The sequence below is a fragment of the Ambystoma mexicanum genome, chromosome 3p (genome assembly GCF_040938575.1).
Source record: "Ambystoma mexicanum isolate Mex_15411 chromosome 3p, UKY_AmexF1_1, whole genome shotgun sequence".
Classification (NCBI taxonomy): domain Eukaryota; kingdom Metazoa; phylum Chordata; class Amphibia; order Caudata; family Ambystomatidae; genus Ambystoma; species Ambystoma mexicanum.
The window spans coordinates 714,823,764-714,844,360 of NC_090925.1; the positions used below are offsets into that span (position 1 = coordinate 714,823,764).

A 20,597-nucleotide genomic window follows, 5' to 3' on the forward strand; every position below is an offset into this window, starting at 1 on the left:
TAAATAGCAAAGAGTACCTTGACATCAAAGATTTTGTTTTGTAGAGGCCTAACGAAGCCTACACTTATTAACAAAAAAAGAAGTGTACTTGGTGTTGCAAACCATAATGTTACATTGAAATAAGCATCAGAAACATAGAATACAGGGTTGCAAATTCAGAGGAGCTTGGAGCAACGTAGATGCTACGTGTAGCAGAGAAGGGCCTGCCTAGCTTAACACTCAACAGTTAGCAAGAGCTATATTTTACTCCCACACCAACTACTGCCAAACAAGAACAACTATGTCAATTTGGGACAATCTGTAATTAAACATTATGACACATCTACATCAAAATCATTCGAGAAAATAATCTTTAGTTATTCAAGGAAAAGTCCTCAACAGGTGTTTCACCACAAAGTGTGGATATTCAGGCTGGGGGCGTGGCTTGATGGCCGCGTAGAAGGACGTGCTCTGTAGGAGCTCCCATGATCCGGCATCAATCCTCGGATAGAAATGCAGTTTGCAGATACACCAGACTGCCAACAACATACCTACGGACTTGTGAATAGCTGGAGCTTATGCTGGGCATAGAGAGACTGCAAGCAGCGATATTATGAGTAAGATTTGGCGTTTTGAAAGAAAGTTGGGTGCCCCCGTTGGAAGGAAGGACAAGATGGCCGGCAGCACACAAAGGGTCATAAACTGACCACGGTGCCGCGATCAGGAAAACCTGTGGCTGTGGCTGGGCTCGCGCCTGCAGTGGCGCTGCACTGCTGGAGGGGACTCGCCCAGGGGAGACAAGACACTGCAAGTTGTGGGGACCCGCGGGACGCACCCGGCTGGATCCTGAAGCAGGCACAGTAGCCCGCAACGAGAGGGGGCATGGTGAGGGTTGGCGCTGCCCCCGACCGCTGAGCACCAAGGAGTGCTCGTGAGGCGATGAGGCGGTGACGCCGAGGAGCGCTGTCGGCGCGGGGACCCGGCCCATCGACACCGGGGGAGTCGTACCAGACGGCTGCCTGGGCCCGGCTGAGGCATTGAACCCGGGCCCAATTGGTGGATCCGGCCGTCCCTGATGCGGGCACTGCGGCCCGCGATGTGAGATGACATGGTGGGAGTAGGTGCTGCCCCCGACTGTTGAGCACCGAGAGTGCCCGCTGGGGACACAGGGTCCCGGCGTGCGCAGTTGGTGCCTGCTTCGGTGCAGGCGGGTGCGGGCCCGCGCTGCCCCCCCCGGAGAACTGACTGCATACGTCGCTGGCTCGACGGGGGCGATCTCTGCCCTCCTGGCTCCCGGGCCTCGCGAGGGCTCCTCCGATGGCTGCGGTGCCCGGGCCTTCGGGTCTGTCTGTTCCCGGGACGGGGACCCCACTGGAGCCCGGGCCCTGGAGATCTGGCGCACTGGCGGTGCACTTGGTTTTCGGAACCTTGACGCGGTTCGCGCCTGGCTTGGGCGGGTCCGTGCTGGAGTCGTGGGAACCCGCCAACCACAGATCTGGCAGTGGCAGCAAGACCTCGGCTCCCCGGCCGGGCCTGTACTGCATGTGTTGCAACATTGTAGCAGTAGTCCCCGAGGCTGGCGAGAGGGGGTGAGCGGCAGTGGCTGCATACATACACTCTGAGACAGAACTCGGGTACAAGGAGTGAGAGGCCTGAAAGGGGCTGAGGACAATCCAAGACAGATGCCCCACACAATCTAAGACACTGCAAACAAAGCTGTTGGTGGGAGGTGCAGCGGCCGGTCCTATGAGGAGTGACGAAGTACAGGAGACCAGGTACACTCCGGGGGGCCGCCCCCGAGGAACATTGGAGGCTGAGTAGACCACGATACCTGGGGGCCTAAAAGGGACACCCAGAGCGTTTTTAACCAGGGCGCAGTCACTGGAGCAAGACAATAAGGGCGGTGCGGAAACACCTGAGGCAAGACCACAGGCCAGATGGCCTGGGGGCTCATGGAGTACAGGAGTGGGAGAGCGTTGGGTCAGCAGATGGACGTGACCACCAGCTACTGATAGAAACACATTGGGGGCCGGGGGAGCAACACTGTGAGCGCAGGTACGTGGGAGGACACAGCCCATCCTAAGTGTGGGGCGACCGACAAGATCACTCCTGAACACAGCTGAAAAGGCCCCAGACACGCCACTTGTGGCCTGGCACCATGCGGACTCCTGCACGTGGGGAGGAGCTGCGGGCCTGCGCCTGAATAGCATCGCATAATGCCTAACAAAACTGTCAGACCCAAAAGTAAACAGCCCACGATGGAGGCCTATGCCAAGAAGCCCACATGCGCAGAGAGCGGTAAAAGCAAGGACACCACCGCTGCAGTGGCGGAAACACTGGGCACAATCCAGGAAGTGCTGGCAGCGATTGCAGACTTGAAAATAGCCTGGGAGACCAAACTGGGCCTAGCAATGGACCAAATGAAAGTGGGTCTGGACCTCAAAATCGGAGCGGTCCAAGAGGAAGTCAATCTGTTGAGACGTGCGCACGCTTGCGGAGCGCACTGGGAACCTGGAAAAGGAGATGGCCCCGAATACGGCGGCATCCGCTGCCCACGGATCGGAACTTCATGCCCTGGTGCAGCGCGTGGCCAACTTGGAGAACAGGGCGGAGGAGGCGGAAGGGCGCGCCAGACGCAATAACATTCATATTGTGGGCCTGCCGGAAGGAATGGAAGGGCCCAACCCAACAGAATATGTAGAATCCATGCTTCCGCAAGAAATAACTGGTGGAGCACTGACCCATGGGTGTGCAGTAGAGAGGGCGCACAGGGGCTTGATGAGGAGACCGCCCCCGGGGACCCCCCTGCGGCCGCTGATCGCAAAGATCTTGAACTATCGGGATCGGGAAAAGATACTAGAATTTTTCCGGAAGGGAGGCACGATAGAAAGGGGGCCGGCGAAAATCACAGCGTACCCAGACTACACTTTGCACGTACAACGCAGTAGGATGAACTTCGGGGCGGTGAAAAGGAGGTTGAGAGAGGCCGGTCACTGATACATGTTGCTCTACCCGGCCAAATTGAAAGTGTTCTACAAGAACAAAACTCTGTTCTTCGAGACGCCGCAGGATGCTATGGACTGGCTGGACAAGCAGGGTTGCCCTCAGGAACTGGATATCCAGCCAGGAGCTGGAGAAGATAAGTAGCATGCAGATGGGTCATCCCTGGTGACTTGCCATAGGACACTGAGACTTGAATTTAGTGTTTAAATAAAGCTTGTGGGGAGTGGGTTGCAGCAAATATATGCAGCCAAAGTAATTGAACATAGTATCAAAATAAAGCTTGTGGGGAATATGTTGCAGCAAATATGGGCTGGCAGGATCCGTTGGAAGCAACTATCCCATTTAGACTAATGGTAGCTCCAGAGACAATCCTCGAACCCCCTAGTAGTATATTTAGTTAGGTCACTGTTAGATCGGTGACGCCCCGCGGGGTACCAGTACTCGACCAGACGCGGGTGGGCCTAAGATCCAGGGATGGAGCTGGGCATTTGTTGGGGTTGGGCAGGGAGGGGGGGAGGGGAAGGGTTGTGTGTTGTGGGGAAGAGTTTCGGGAAGGGAGGGGGAGTTGTTGAAGAAGGGCGGGCCAAGAGTCGGACAACAGGTCATCAGGGAAGACATTGGAGGGGAGGATAGAGGGAAGTACTTCGAGTAGATGGCGTCGGGTAATCTCAGAGTGGCGACCTGGAATGTGCGGGGCCTCAACAGTTACCTAAAATGCAACAAAGTGATGATGTATTTAAAGAGGATGCGCATTGACATAGCCTTGTTACAAGAGACCCACCTCACCAAGGAGAAGCTGGAGGTGGTCAGGAGGAAATGGAAGGGTAATGTCATAGGTACCACATATTCGGCATATGCAAGAGGGGTGATCACTTGGGTGGCACCGCACGTGCCGTTTCAGCTGCTCAGCTCGAAAATAGACCCAGAGGGCAGAATGGTGGTGGTGGCGGGAATCCTGGAAAATAGGGAGGTGAACATCATAAATCTGTATGCCCCCAACCATGATACAGCGGCATATTTTAGGTCCCTATACAGTTAAATTAGCCCCCTGGTGGGTGGCGCGATGATGTGGGGAGGGGACTTTAATTGCACCCTGAGCCCCAGGATTGATAGGTCAGATGACAAATTAGGAAAGCCGGTGCCAGCAGCTAAAGCATTACGGATACTATTGACAGACCTCGGTCTGGAGGATGTGTGGAGAAGGCTACACCCAATGAATAGACAGTATTCGCATTATGCAGCGCCACATGACCTGTATATACATGGTTGGATTACGTGTTTGCTGCGGCGGAGATAGCGGGAGAAATGATGGGGGCCGAATACAAGGCCAGGGTATTATCTGACCACTCGCCTCTGGTAGTAGAGTGGCAACATCAACCCCCCCAGAGCGCCTATCCCGACATGGAGGCTCAGAACAGAGGCCCTACAGGATGCGGAATTTCGAGAGGACCTGAGGGAGGCCATTGAGGAGTACTTTGAAATCACTACGGGCAGTGTACGCTCTGTGTGAACAGTATGGGAAGCATTTAAGGTGGTGGTGCGAGGGGTAGCCATAACAAAATCCAAAGGGCTCCAAGGGGGTATTGAACGGGAACTGCTGGAAACAGAAAGAGAGCTGGAGGGCCTTACTCAAAATGAGGAGACCGCCCGAGGGAACAGTGCTAAGATAAAAGACTTACAGTTAGCTTGTAGTGAACTCTGGGACAGACTATGCAAATTAAATTATAAGAAATATACGGAGAGGTTACATGCAGGGGGAGACAAACCAGGTAGACTACTGGCCTGGCTATACAAAAAACAGACCCCCCGTACAGTGAGTAGAGAACAGGGATGCGGAAGGTCGAATTTATAACACCCAGGAGGGGGTAAACGGGGAGTTCCTCAAGTACTATAAACGATTATATGAGGATACAGGAGAAGATGCGAGCCAGGAAATACTAGAAACAATAGAGGATATGGGGCTGCCCACCTTGGATGACCTAGAACGTGCAGCCTTAGACTCCCCCATTGCCTCGGACGAACTGGAGACAGTGATACAGCACCTCCCCACATGTAAAGCGCCCGGGTTGGACGGGTTACCTAGCGAATTTTATAAAACATAAGCAGGAGCTACTCCAGCCGCTGCTAGCCATTTCTAATGAAGCCTATGAGCAGGGGGAACTGCCGGCGTCCCTCCGCGAGGCAGTGATCGTCCCACTCCTGAAACCAGGTAAGCCGGACATGGAATGTGGGTCCCATAGGCCCTTGTCCATGCTTAATCAGGATAACAAAATACTCACGGCGGTGCTAGCCAACAGGCTAAAGAGGGTAATCGGCAAGTTGATACACACAGACCAAACGGGTTATGTCCCTGGCAGAAATATCACAGATAACCACAGGAGGCTGCACCAGATCATTGATCAAACTAAGGAAGACTCAGGCGAGATGGCTATCGTGTCGCTAGACGCGGTAAAAGCCTTTGATTCGGTGCAGTGGCCGTGGTTGAAAGCGAGCTTGAAAGGATATGGAATGGGACCAGTATATACCGGATGGGCCAAGTTGCTATATGGTTCTCCGATTGCGAGAGTTAAAACTGGACCCACAATCTCAGACAAATGGCAACTCAGCAGGGGGACCAGACAGGGGTGCCCATGGTCACCCATGTTATATATCCTGGCATTAGAGCCACTAGCAATATGCCTGCGGCAACAATACGGGGAGGTGGGGATCCGCACGACAGGGAGCACACATCTGATATCACTGTATGCAGATGATATGCTTCTCTACTTGCGCTACCCGGAAGAAAATCTGCAACATGTGCTGGAGGTGATGGACCGATTTATCGGTTAACCCCGGCAAGTCTAGCTTGTTCCCCTTGGGAAGGTATAGGTGCACCCCATCTGCGAGGCTGCCCGTCCTGTAAATACCCTGGCAGACTGTCATTCAAGTACCTGGGAGTGAATATTTACCATAAGATAGAGATAGAGCACAAGCACAACACAGAGAAGGCGATTGAGGGTATTAGGAATAGTATGACGTTCTGGTCCAGGTTGCCCCTGGCCATAATGGGGAGAGCGGCTCTGCACAAAATGGTCGTTCTGCCCAGACTCTTGCACTTCTTTGTGAATGTCCCATACCTGATCCCCAGACGCTTGTGAGACTTCATGGCATGTGCAGGGGCAACTCTAGGAATAGGGTGGCCCTGTGGAAGCTACAGAACACTTGGGACAAGGGGGGCATAAACCTGCCTAACTTTGAACTGTATTACTTGGCGGGACAGCTGTTGTATGTGGCTAGGTGGTTGTCTGCGGAGGACTCGGCAGAGGCCATGCTTTTGCAGGGTGACTCAGCCCCATACTTTTTAAGAGAGAGAGTGTGGATGCATAAAACCAAGATGGTGGGGAGGGGAAGATTATTGGAGTTGGGCTGGGAGGTTTGGCGCAGAGCATGGAAAACGGTGAGCGTCCCAGACCCGCTCTCGCAGCAGGTCTCGCTGGTGGCTCTATGCGGGGATGATCCCCAATTGTTCGAAACGGTCCGCAGATACTGGGAACCGGTTGGCCTAGCCACCCTCAGAGACATTTGGAAGGAAGGAGAGGTATTGGAGTTTCAGAGGTTGCAGGAGGAGACAGGGGTGCATAGCGGCCAATATATCACATATATCAGGCTCTTGATACGGGTAAGGGGAAGGTGGCCTGAGATGGCACTAGCGGAAGAACCTGAAGCCACCCTGGAAACGATGTATGACATCTCAGAGGGTGGACATGAAATATCTAGGATATACAAGCTCTTAAGAGCGAAGGTAGAGAGGGAGCTACTTCAGCTAAGGCATGACAGGGAGGAGGAGATAGGAGAACCCATGACAGACTGACAATGGGATAGAGCTCAGAGGTACCATAAAAAGGTGTCCCGGAATGCGAGACTCCAGCAGATCCAGCTGTACATTACCCACAGAGCCTATCTGACCCCTGGAAGAATAGCCAGGTTTGGAGGCTCAGCCATACAGAAGTGCCCCAGGTGTGGAGAGGAGGAGCCAGGGTTGCTGCAGATGTTCTGGGCTTGCCCAGAGGTGCATAGATTCTGGGAGGAAATAAAGATGAAAATGGCCAGGGGGCGTGTGGTGTTGGATGTGGGGTCTGCTGGGGCATGCATGCTTGGAATTTCCCAAGGCCACGTGATCTAAAGCATGTTAATAAAATGAAAGACCTGGCATATGTCCTGGCCAAGCGCAGGATTGCAATGTGTTGGAAGGCGGCCCATAGGCCTAGAGTGGAGACATGGTGGGCGGACCTCCTGAGATGGGCAGAGGCAGAAACTGTGGTTTGGTTTGAAGCCGCCACCAGAGGGGGAGGAGGGGAAGTGGGTGCCCCAATAGCCTGGAGGCAACTTGTGGCCTCATTGGCCAACCCCCACCAGACCAGCCATGAAACAGAAGACACTGTTGAGTCAATAAGCACCGAGATTCCCTAAAATGCTCACGAAGATGACTCTGATGAAACAGCTCGAGTTTGTAGGGAGGGAGGGGGGGGGGGGAGGACAGGAAATGTATAATGTGTTGCTTTGACATTGATTATGGACGTCCAAAGATGTAATGTTTGGTGTGATGTTTAAAAATAATAAAAATGGTTTAAAAAAATATTTTTTTTTTTAAAAAGTGTGGATCTTCAGGTGGTCAAAAGTACTCTTATGTTGATTTATACCATTTATGATTTGGCAGTTTGTTTTATAATTTCACCAGGCAATTTGTGAATGCTTTTGGTACTGGTTGAATGGAATAGGTTTCGTAATCCAATGTTTCTCTGATTGAGAGGAAGAAGGAGATACTTCTTTCCTTGGTGGCCATGAGCACGAGTTCCTTTGTTAGGACAGGTTATGCTTTAAATTTGCTTTTCTTTTGTACATTGACTGTATTCTTGTGTTTTCGTATTGGTTAAAGGATTGGATTGTGTAAGGTCTTTATAAGATTATATCACTGTAACCAACAGCCAAATATCCCTATGTAACTAAGACAAGTTCATGTAACTAACACAATGTCATGCAACAGGGCGAACAGATACAGTATTGGGGTTTGTGAAACGTGCATAGAGGCTCAAAGAACACATCACTGACTTTCCTACACAGTCACTCAGACCTCACAAGATATACACACTGGTGGGGGTCTGTGCAAAGTGCATTAGCGACTTTCACTCACTACACAATTATTCAGACCGCACACGATACACAAACACTGCGGGGGGCCTCTGAATGTTCTTGAGCAGTATGTCACAAATGCATGTGACAGGCCAGGGTAGGATGGGGTAAAAGAGTGTCTCTTGAAACTATTTCTATAAGAAATTGGGTGCATTTCACTTTTCGCAATGGTGGAATGGCTAAAAGTGGTGTCCTACAGTCTGCAACTACCACAACCATTTCACTTTGGCTGAATAGCACAGTAGTGAAGAAAATTATGTGAATGTCCCTTCCTGTCATCCACACCCGCAACAGTCCCCATTGTCCCAATGTCATAGGCAGCTTGCAGAAAAAGGGAGTATACGCACGTGTGTTTACCCAAGTACGGCAGCGGCTTAGTCCGGATGAAGCTGAAACATGACTTCTTCCCTTTGCAGCTTCTTTGCAGCACAGCGACATTTTGTACTCGTAAAAAGTTGCACACGCTTCCACCAATAACATTGAAGAGTTCTCCATGTCACAGTATTAGTCGTTTACAAAAGCCCTCTGCATACACACCGCGGCCACAAACGTAGTTGCGCAATCCCTGTGGCTGTACAGTGCCATTTCCATCGCCGCCATCCTAAAAATCCCCGGATGTGGCTCTCGTGCAAGCATGGGGGCATAACGTGCAACCAGGGTGGGGGAAGTTTGTTATAAGGGGTGGCTCTAAAAAGCTGTATTATTTTTTTGTATTTTAGATGCTTCTACAGAAGAGGTCTTCAAACTGTGGGGCTTGGGGGGGGTGGGGGTGGGGGGGGGGGTGCCAGAGCCCAGCATGAAATGTTTAAAAAAAAAAAACCATTTTTTTTTTTGATTGGAGGAAATGGGAAGGGGCAGCTCACATGGTCAGACTGGACCATAAAACGGTTTTAGGCACCAATGAAAAAAATGTCCAGCAGTTGCAAATGGATATTCAGTCCTTTAGTCACACACTGTTTGAATAGTACCCAAGGGGTTGTTTTTTGTTTAAACAAATTGTGATATTTAAAGAATATTTATTCAGCAACAATGGTCAAAACTACTAGCTGCATAGTGAATTAACTCCTCAAACTGGCCCACATTGGCCAAAAAAGTAGCCCATTTTGACTGGCCTACACTAGCATTTTGCATTTTTGGTACGGTCATCGCCCTATTGCCCTATAGGCCAGTCCAAGCCTGCCGGCTCATCCATAATGGGTGAGGGGGCGTCCACCCACTGGCCACCTCACCCATTATGGAGGAGCCGAGGAGCCAGCCCAGTGAAACACTGAGCACTCCCTCAGCAGCTTTTTCCAGCTTAGGGAGTGCCCCTGGGCTGGCTGAACTGTTAAAGGGAAACACTGTTTGCCTTTGACAGTTCATTTCTCCAGCCGCACATGATCACTGAGCCATGCAACGCTGGGCGTGTTTTGCTTCTCCAGCCTTGCATAGCTCATTGGAAATGCTGGCTGGGGCACTGCATGTATGTATGTGCGAAGGGGTGCTCCTGCGCATCCTCGCACATACGGACAGAGCAACCTGGAGCGGGGCATTTTAGCAACCACGCGCTGGCCCCTGCAGAAGGTACGTTTATGGCGATTTGTTTTTTATTTAAATGTGTATGGATGTGTGTATGCTTGTGTTATGGGACTGTGTTGGGAGCAGGATGGGTGGCAGCACTGGAATAGTGGTGGGAGTAGGGTGGGGAGTGCCCAGGGTCTGTACTGGGAGTAGGGTGCGGTGACGGCACGCAAAAGTTCATAGCGATTTCTACATACTGTCCATCTGCCACTTTTGAGGGGGGCCCGGCCTACCCAAACTTTGCTCAGGGGGGCCCAGGCCAAAAAAGTTTGAAGACCACTGGTAGAAGAACACCTTTTCATTTTTTTTATTTTCTGTTTTCTTATGCGGACATGGTTACAGTAAACTCTTCACCGCATCTTCTAGATGGGCAAACAAAACAGCATTACCAATGGGCGACAAAGAAATGCCATCTGGTTGCAAAAATTCGGCATTTCCACGACTAATGAGTTCATTGTTACAGAAGAACATCCCAGCAGCGGACAAAAAAATAAATAAATAAAAAGAGTATACATGCTTCTGTTGATGAGACACCTTCCTGCGTCTGGCTCGGAACAACATCCATGAGCAGTGGGCCACACTCTTCGTGGGGATTATCGATGAGAACTGCACTTTGGCAATGGGAAAAAGCATCTTCACTAGCTTTACCAACTTCTTTAGCGACGGTAGAAGCTTAAACAAGACATGTAACCCATGTGCATGCCACCATAGTGGATGACGATAACCTCGCCCCTACCGAAACTTGCCAGGTCTTTGCAAAGTGCATCCATGTCGCCAAAACTGCACTCGTAGAGATTGTTCCACAATGCGACCACTCCTTCCAACCCGAAATTGCCATCAAAGTTTCTTTCCAGGGCATACCTGTGCAGATCTAGTAGAAAGGCATCACCTATAGGCAACACAATGGGTTGCTCCATGTCAGCCAACCTCACTACGCAGAGAATAATGTACAGCAGTTTGAACGCCCCTACCTGTGAACTACACCCACCGTACCTGATTGGATATTCCTGAAAGTCCCATGTTCATTGGGCAACCACGTAAAAAGCGCAGATTGTGGCACGTGCGGTTCCCAAAGTACCGCGAGGGCCGCACCCCAGGAAAGCAGTAGCAGACCTTCTTCCCTTTCTACTACCTTTTGTTCAGCACCACCTCATGGGTACGGGTAAATGGGCAAACACGATTCCACCAATGCCATCCAAGACGTTACCATCTAACACAGTCTCTGCTGCACAATATCAGCCTGCTACTGTACCGTCACTTACCAGCATAAGTTTCGGTAATAGATTGCAAAATTTGTGCATCCATATTCATCCACTTGCGCACCCACTACCACAAATTTAAGGTACGAGAAATGTTTCTGCAGTATGCGTATTACTGTGCTATAAGTGGCTCTGCGCACGGTATCTGCCACCGAGCGGCCATTACGGTCTTTAAACACATACAGGTTTTTTTCCCCACCCACTACCATGAAGTGGCACGTTAGTGATATGTGCTTGCAACGTTCTCAATGACCCCTGTCATAGAGTGTAATATCAACACAGGAACTCCTGGCTTTGCTTCCGACAATGCTACAAAATGTTTTCCCCACTAACATACCTCCTAAATAAATTGTACAAAAATGGCATCAATAGCAGCATTGAATGTATCATACCTAGGGAAAGCAACTTTCCAAAAGATCATAGGCTGCGCTATTACAGCAAGCTCTATTTAAATCTGTCCCCTTCTACTCTCTGCCCTCTGGAACGCATCCAGAAGAGGAGTGCGCGACTTGGGATGGTATCTCCCCTGTTCTGAAATGTCGCCAATAGCTCCCAGTGGCTGCGAGGACTAAAGTGAGAAAAATCTGCATTATGGAGAAGGCGTCTGGCCCCTGGGACCACAATACCTTCAAATGTAACTCTGCGTATGCAAGCTCTTCCCTCATTTGTCTCTAACTCCCTAAGGGTCACGCGCTTCTGCAAAAAAACAGCTGTTGGTAGATGTGCTTTTCCACCTGGGGCCTCCCTCCGCAACATGCTCCCCGCCTCCTTGACACTTGAGGGGAACCATCGCCGGTTCCGTAAGCACCTCAAAGTCTGTTTCTTTGCGTCTGCTGCTTCTGCTCATCTCCCTGGCTAACTGCATGACGTACACTTAATCTGCACTACTTACCCGACGACTCCGATGTTGGACCCATGTCACCTCCCCCCTGCCAGGCAAACCCCTACACTGGCTTTCTAGCAAAGCCCACACTTGAGGACTGTTTCCTGTATGCCTAACAGTGTATCCACCACCTTGTGTGTGCGCTTATCGGTACACTTGGCCCGTTTTTTTTACTTATTGTAATTTGTTGTTCTTCCCATGTACTGTACCTTCCCCTCCCTCCGCACATGCACTTGGGTGATCTAAGTCACGCCTGGCCTAGTACCTTCATTGTCTCTGTCTCCCCCTTTGCTTTCTGTTGCTTCGTTGTTCTTTGCTAAACGTGTGTCTATGCTCATTACGAATGCCGTATCAAACAATCGCACATCATATGATATCCTATACACAATGCATGCACAACAGTCGGATGCCTGCCAATTACTGTGTACACTGCAATGTTGTTTTTTGTTTTCCGCACTACCCCACTTACTGCACACTTTTCACAAAATACTGGCCACACGCAGCACACTTTGAATGTTACTAACTCCAAAGAAATACATACAGTTGATGCATACACCCAGGCTGCCTGCTCCTTGCATTGCTCACTTCCACCATAGCCTTCTGCACTTCTTTGTGCAAAGAAACCTTCTGGTACACTTGTTTCAGTACACACCTAACCCACCAACCTTATAAACAATGTTTTCGCTCCAGTTTCCCTTCCATGGCTCCCATCCAAAAAAATGGCTGGATGTGGAACATGGAAGCGTAAAGTACAGCGTAAACCGCTGACTTTCCGTGGTAGGGAGCGAGGTGGTTTGGGGGGTGGGTAAATGTAAATCAAGATAAGGAGTTGTGTCTGTAGTACTGTCTCAGAAAATAAATGTTTTTTTTGTCCTGTTTTTGGTATGTACATGCTTGCTTACGCATTTTTTTGTTTTTTTATGCCTTTCGATGCGTTTCTGTTCCCTTCTCCTCACACTTGTATGTGCTGAACATCAACACTTCGCTTACAGTTCTACAGGATTGTATGCAATGCTGAGTGCAGAGTAGCAAACAAAACAGCATTGCCAATGGAGGGCAAAAAGATTCAATTTCCTCGGACCCAATGCAAATCTTGCTCCTTAATGCTGTCATAGTCGGTGCTGAACATCCCAGCACTGCACATAAAAGCACACATGCTTCCGTTTATAAAACACTTCCCGACCTCTAGCTGTGGGCAAATTACAGCCTAATGTGCAACACGTGCAATTACCTACACCATGTGCTCGCAAACGCATAGCACCTCACAAGTGTAAAATGCTCTCCGCACCCATTATTCAAAGGTCACCACCCTCTGACAAAAACAGGCAAATCTACATGGCTGCAGTATGGTATGCTGGCTGTTGTCAAGGGATAGGTTCTTGGGTGCATAACCAATGGCCTACGGCCCTTGGCCATGTACCCAATACTGTAGGACTTACCTAGACCCAGCACAACATAATGACCCCATGAAAAAGGACCTTTCCCACATACCACAAACGTAACACATGATAGGTGGTGCACAGGGCAACTCATGTCAACCACAAGTAGCGCCATATAATGTCCAAGGTGGTGGCATAATGGGTACCATATGGTACCAGACGCATATCAGCTCGCTTGTGCTGTTCAACCACGTCTACAAGGTCCTGCAGAACCATTTTTCCACCGTCCCACCATTGCAGACATGAATACTTACAAGTGCATGTCTGCGTTATGGTGGCGTGGTATTGAGCAGGCCTAGCCTCTTCAGTGACTGGCCTGTGGGCTACAGGCTTTTTGCCATACATCCAACAGTGAAGCCCTTGCCCACACCCAGCTCAACATAACGTTATGCAGGTGAACAAGTGGCCAGGTACATGCAGGTCATCCCTAGCCACTTCTAAGCATCCACTAGTTCAGCTCATCTCCCACAGGACACACTGGAGGAGTCATCACTCCATCAGGTGCAGGCATATACTACACAGTAAGAATTGCAACCAATCCCCACAACCATACAAGCAACATTTTATGCAATAATCACAAACCGCATATCGAAGGCAACATTGTAAAACTTACTTCACCCCACGTGCACAATGTCCTCCGCAACCATTGTGTACTACTCACCAACTCCAAATGCATGCACAGTAACAACTGCATTGCTGCATTATATTGCAGAGGCTGTGATGAAGGCCTAGGCTGGTGGGTGCATGAGTCTAGGCATACGCCACACTCACCACAACATAACAGAGATATGCAGGCGACAAGGTACACATGTGCCAGAAATCACAAAGGCAACATACGGACCAGCACTTCCACCCAATCGCCACACCATAAAGCAGGGACGCAAGGACACGTGTGGCACTTACCGTGATGCAGAAAAATACCACTGTGTTGGCACCGGCATCGCTACCCACTTCCAATCACAAAGCATTATAAGCATGCCAACCAAACAAGACAATCGTTGCAACATTCAGCCTGCTCCCACCACTCTAGTACATGCATAGAAGCAATGGTGCATACTGCACAGCAACACTTACTAATCTGCGCAATGGACACTACGCAAGCACATACAAGAAACATTTGTACCGGGACCATTTCCATATGTACACTATTCCGTTAATGCACCCAGTGGAGACACTGCACAACAGGTCACTGCACCATCTCCACCCATACAGCGACAACTGTTGGTTGTTCTACCAATCACCACACACATGCAACCAACATTGTGTGCACTGCAGCCAAATCGCAAAATAAGCAACAATGTGGCAGCTACTTTCAACCAGTGGACATAATTTTCTGTGCTAGGGCTGCAGCCGTGCATGCAAGGTGCTACGGACTTACCTCACACAGCACACCATAGTACACGCTATGTTTACATCCTCATGTGTCGTGGAATGCACTCCCCTTCTGCAAATGTGCCTGCCACCACTCATGAAAGAAAGACATAAGCGCTGTAGCTAGCATGCTATACCCAAGGCTGCCTACAATGACCACACAATAGTCGCCTGTTGCGGTGTCTGCGCATTGGCGGAGCATGCACGGATAGCGCTGTCAGACCATCGTCTTCTTGTATAATGATATATATCACGTGAAGCTCTTCTCACTCCCACACCCTTTCCATCCCTTCTTCCCACCACCAGATGCCGTACAATATGTTTTTCAGATCCTTTTGCCGCCGCATTGTCCTCAGATACAACATACCACCGGCATGGAACACTTTTCACACATCCAGTCACCGCACACTGCAGTGCAATCAAAGTTTTCACCGCGCTGCGAACATGGAAATAGGACGGCGGAGCAGAGCCAGATATGACTAATTTTAGTATGCACACTGCTACGTACAAAAGGCCCAGGCATGCAAACAGTTGTGCAAACCCTTGCCACACACACCCCAACACTGTCCTCCAATACACCATGGCGGCGTTTCCCAAAACCTTCACGCACAGCAAGTTTCCCTCCAGCCAACCACCGGCCGCGTTCACCGTTTCCCGACAGCACGGTGTACCGCAGCCCAATGAGACTTCGGTCCCCGGAGGGAACAGGAAAATGGGTCTGCAGAGCAGACCCAGATATCACTAATTTTTGGGGACGTACATTTCAGTATTTTTCAAAAAAATTACTGGCTGGATTTCCACCAACACACAAAAGTACGCTTTCTGACCCAAGCCCTCGCTCCTGCCGCTTATTAGGTGAAAATCTGACCAGCCGTTCGGGCTGTAGCCGTGCGCAAAGTTATTCCCCATTCAGTCTATGGAAAAAATTCAGAGCCGGCCATATACTTTTTTTGCAAAGTTTGGTGAGGATTCCTCCAGGGGGAGCTAAGATATAAACCGCCGAAAAAGTGCTCTTCCTATGAGTTTAGCAACTTAACCATAACAACACGCCTGCTACCGCGGGCCGTGTAATACATGTTCATTCTAAAGAAAATACCTCTGTAAATTCAAAATGCTTCTTTGCAAGATGGCACATTTCTTCCCACCAAACAACTTACTATATGCCTACATGGTGCACTACTCAGACCCACGACAATGCTTAGTGTGCATTACACCACATACACACCACCTACCTACATGTTTGTTTGTTTCTTTTGTATAGTACACCAAACTCAAAGTTAACTGGGCGCAAGCAGTAAAAGGTATTTGTTAAGCTTAGGTTACAGGGATACATGGATTATAGCGATTACAAGTATTACTTTGATGGTACAGTCATATACAGTTGCCAAGTTTCATTTACATGAATTACAGAGGTTGCAGTTGCAGGTACAGTTACAATTACAGTTGCAGTAGGTTCATAGCAGTGTATACATGGTAGTCATTACAGAGGAGAGCAGATGAGGCGTAGAAAGGGATGCTGTGACCGTCATTTGGGAGTACGCAGTAGTCAAAACTTGGGTGCCAGGATGATTACTGTTCGTTCTCAGCCATTTCTGAATGTTACATCTGAAACTAAGGAAGCTTTGGCCAGTACGGAGGGTGAGGGGGAGCGAGTTCCAGGTTTGAGCTGCCATAGCTGGAAAGCTTCTACCCCCAGACTTAACGAGGTTAAATCTAGGTATATTGAGACGGAATGAGTTGCCAGTCCTGGCAGGGCGATTAGATGTGTTCCTAGTTATACAGTTAGTAAGGTAGCGTGGGGTGGCGTTAAGGCATTTGAAGGTCAAGGAAGTAATTTTGAGTATTCTGTCCTTGATAGTCAGCCAGTGGTTTTGTCTTCTGCGCTCAGAGATGTGAGCGTTATTTGGAACATTTAACGCTGTTCTTAGGGCGTTGTTCTGAAGGGTTTGAATCTTGTTCAAGGTATATTTATTGGCGCCCAGGTAAAGGGCATTACAGAAGTCCAGTCGTGAGAGTACAAGGGCGTTAGTTAGAGTGATGCAGCTGGATGGGGATAGGTATGGTCTACAAGCCCTAATTAACTTGCAGGTATATGCTGAAGTCGAGGCCAAGGAGTTGACTTGTTTGATTAGTGACAAAGTGGAGTCAGGGTAAAAACCTAACGTTTTTACTTCTTTGACAACCTTAATGGTGTTGTTGTCGATGTTGAAAGAGTAGTCGGAGTGGAGTTTTTTTAAGGTTGGTCGTGGTTCCGCGGATCAGGAGTTCAGTCTTGTCATCATTCAGGCAGAGGCCAATAGGCGGCCATCCATGCCTGAATGAGTAGGTAAATCCTATTCCCTGACATAACCCGAAAGGGGTATGAGGATCTAGGTGTCATCTACATAATTAGTGTAGGCGACACCCAGTTTGTCCAATTTGTCAAACAACGGCTTTGTGAAGATGTTGTACATGGTGGCCGAGACGCACGAGCCTTGTGGAACGCCACATGTTATGGGAATTGGGTCTGCTGAGTCTGTTGGGGAGAAGACTTGCATAGTTCTATTGTTTAGGAAAGATTGGACCCATGTTATTGCGTCCTTAGAGAAGCGAGCCGCCGAGGCAAGATAGTTACATAGAATTTCATGGTCCACCAAGTCGAAAGCGGCTGACAATTCCAGGAGTAGTAACATGGCAGTTTTACCTTTATCCCTAAACATGGTGTACCAACTACACCCAAAACATAACCACTACACATTCAGCTGCACAAACCATCACGATATACTACCATCCATACTACATCAAAGTGAAATACACTACAAAGTGAATAAGTATATTCTTTACGCAAACTTCAATTATCCATTTTACACATTAAAAACTGTACAAGTCAGCACAACCAAATTCCATAAATCAACATAATATCTCTTCAGTGATAATTACACCCCCAAACAAACGGCAGAAAAACAAAATTGCATTCTGCATGATCACGCAGCAATTCCTCCTGATGCTGCGCTCCAGAAATAAACAGTTCCTTAACGCTGTATTGGTTCCAAAACCCACAGCATATTACAAAAATGGTACTTGTCAATCACGCACCAACTCCTGACTGACAAGTCAACATGTGTGCCAGAACTCTTGCGCCAACAACATGAAAGACATTGATGTCATTTCCAGTCCTTGTTTATACACATAATCCTCCTGCCAGCGCATCCGCGCTAAAAGCAAGAAACGCTCAGCTTAAAAAAAAAAAAACGTAACCCCATGCCTCACATCATATGCCAGGATGACTGGAAAGGAATCCAATTCCATTACATCCAAGTACCGATGAGCAGTCCTACTTTCAACATGCATCCTTACCGGAGCACCAAACTCCAATGACACATGCCTCAACTCTGCTCGCTCCGAAACACAGCAACCCAGTCTGCCGACACGAGAGGTGAGCAAATGATTCTTCCTGGAAAACGACGTCCTTAGGTTGAACAGCAACCAGGTCCTTTCTTCCAGCACTCCTGAAAGCCTCCAAAAACGGAACTTCGAACAGTTCCAACGTCCGCCAACTCCTTGGTGACATAGATGTCGTCACCACTTCTCTGATGGTCCCTGCAGAGGACAGTGCTCCAGCACCGCAACCCACCCTAACGCTCCACAAACCACTGCTCCCTGCAGCACTCCACAGAGCTAGCGCTCAAAGTCCTCCTTGTCTAGGGCACACATCCGGCGAGGCTATTCTTCCAGCAGCCATCCATGTCTCTGATCGCCGCTCCTTATTCTAATTGCACCTTCCTCTGCTCACACATGACGATTGCACCTGCACCTGGCCACCCTCCTGGGCACTTCACAGTCCGCTTCACAGCGTTGTACTCCCCCATTACACTGCAGTCAATGCGAGGAACAGCATCTCACAGCTTGGATCCTGCACCTGCTCGCCCTCCTCTCCCTCAGCTCCGCACTTCAACCTGGATCCAATTTTCTACACCTAACTTTCTGCTGTGTATACGGACACCAACTTCTGGCCTCTGGCACGCATGCACCTCCACCGTCAGGACAGGCCTCCTCCATAGCTGCTCAGAATTTCATCCAGGGCTCAATTTAACATCCTTGTCGCCAAAATGAAGCATTCACCACAGGAGACTGACACAGACACCAGGCAGAGGCGGTAAGTACAAAAGGAAAGCTTGTACTTTACTCTTCAGTTACAGGTTAGAATAAAGACAGGAACACAGAGGGTATGCATCCTAACAGCTCTAGTACCATGCTGAAGTCCCCTCCAACAGTCACTCCCGGTACTTCCACACGCTCACACTCTACATTCCAATAGGGATTCCACAGGCTGCACCCAGCAGACAACATGCAGGATACCACACTTTTTATTACATGTCTGTTTATTTGTGTCCATTCATGCAGCTAACCATTTACAGACACTCATTCAGGGCTCACAAAGTTTTTTTGCCCGCTCGCATAGTCAAGTAGATTTAATGAAGGGCAAGTACCATTAGCAAGGGATGTCTGAAAACTTTTAAATAGCATTTACTTTGCAGTACATTTAAGATAAGTTTCACTGTTCATGGCTAGACTATGTACAGCTGGCCTCTGGGTGGCAGCAGTGTAGCTAACAAAGTAGGTTTGTGGTGGCATGCACTGTTTTACAAGACGCACATTTAAATTGTCATCTACTGCCATGGGTCGCTGCTGCCATGGGTCGAGTGCATTTCTCTTAGGTCGAGTGGGTAAACTAAATTACTAGACCTGAAAAAAAATGTACCCGACTCCTCTCACTAATGTCTTACTTCAGCAGTACACACAATTGTTGCTCATTTTATGTCTTGAAGTGATATACTTAATACCCAGAGGTTTCTAAGCGTGGACCGAGGGCGAGGGATAGGACCTGTATCGCTCTGTGTAGTCTTGCTTCCAAGGCAAGCACGTTGCCACTGAGCTATCCTCCAGGGACCTGAGGTACAAATAACTTCTGGTGACATTATATTAGTAGAACATTGCTGATCAAATGGGTTTGTTTGCTAATCAAGAACATTTTAATTAGCAAACTCTGCTATCAATTTTCGAAAACGAATGTATGCCTTGTAATGCAGAGAAAAACATAAACGGACAATCATTTACAGAATGCAATGGGGCACTCGCACAAGTATTCATTATCTCATTTTGAGACGTTCTTTCTTTCTTCAATAGTGCAAATTATACTCCATTCTTTATTTCGTTATCCGCATTTTACTGGCGGTCTTCATAATCATATTTTGTTGGCCTATGCACGGGCCGTGATCCCCATCACCTGCGTGACATTATCCCCGCCCACTCCCAGCATGCCGTTCCTAACCTACGCCCCATATTGCAAAAGCCGGCGCTCCCAGCATGCCTTGCTGATCACAAGCCTTAGATTTTCTGCCCCTGCCATGTTCGACAAACTCCCGACATGCTCCGTTCTCCCCTCACCATTTGCCCCCGTGCAGTAGCCCACGCTCCCGACAGGCCGCACTCGCGCCCAGCAGCTCTCGCTTGATCGCCCGTAGATCGGTGAATAACCCGCTCGCAACCGCCATGATCCTGGAATGACAGCTACGCCAATCCACGCTTGCGATACTCAAACAGCCAGCACCATTCAACTCCGAGCTGTCTGATTGGATGCTGTCGGACGAAAGCATCCAATTGCAATTGAGTATCTTCGACCCAGACCACAGTTGCGGCGCTCTTAATTGGCTGAGAAAGAATGTGAGGCGGTAAATTCGAATAGACTTTGAAATGTTGAAGGTGGGGCTATTCGGCCTGTCATGCCAACATAAAGCGAAAACGCAAAAAATAACTAATTGCTTCGACACAACTAACCCGCAGCAATGGGTAGACAGAGACATGTGCTACCATTCCTCTTTAAGCAATATCACATGAATAAATAGAAGAAAGTTATGTATACTCCAGCTTGGTATAACAACCATGGGAAAAAAA

The 20,597-nt window shown here is 49.0% G+C and overlaps 1 protein-coding gene across 3 annotated transcripts in view; it reads right to left on the minus strand.

Moving 5' to 3' along the window:
* CDC23 (cell division cycle 23) overlaps positions 1 to 20,231 on the minus strand; it is a 205,215-nt gene extending 184,984 nt beyond the window's left edge. Inside the window, exon 1 of one of the 3 annotated variants that reach the window (XM_069651563.1) lies at positions 20,091 to 20,231. In XM_069651563.1, coding sequence (XP_069507664.1) covers positions 20,091 to 20,197 — 107 coding nt within the window. In that variant the 5' untranslated portion in view covers positions 20,198 to 20,231. The remainder of the gene's footprint in view (positions 1 to 20,090) is intronic. The other 2 variants (XM_069651564.1, XM_069651565.1) reach the window with 2 other exon arrangements.
* Positions 20,232 to 20,597: the final 366 nt, after the last annotated feature.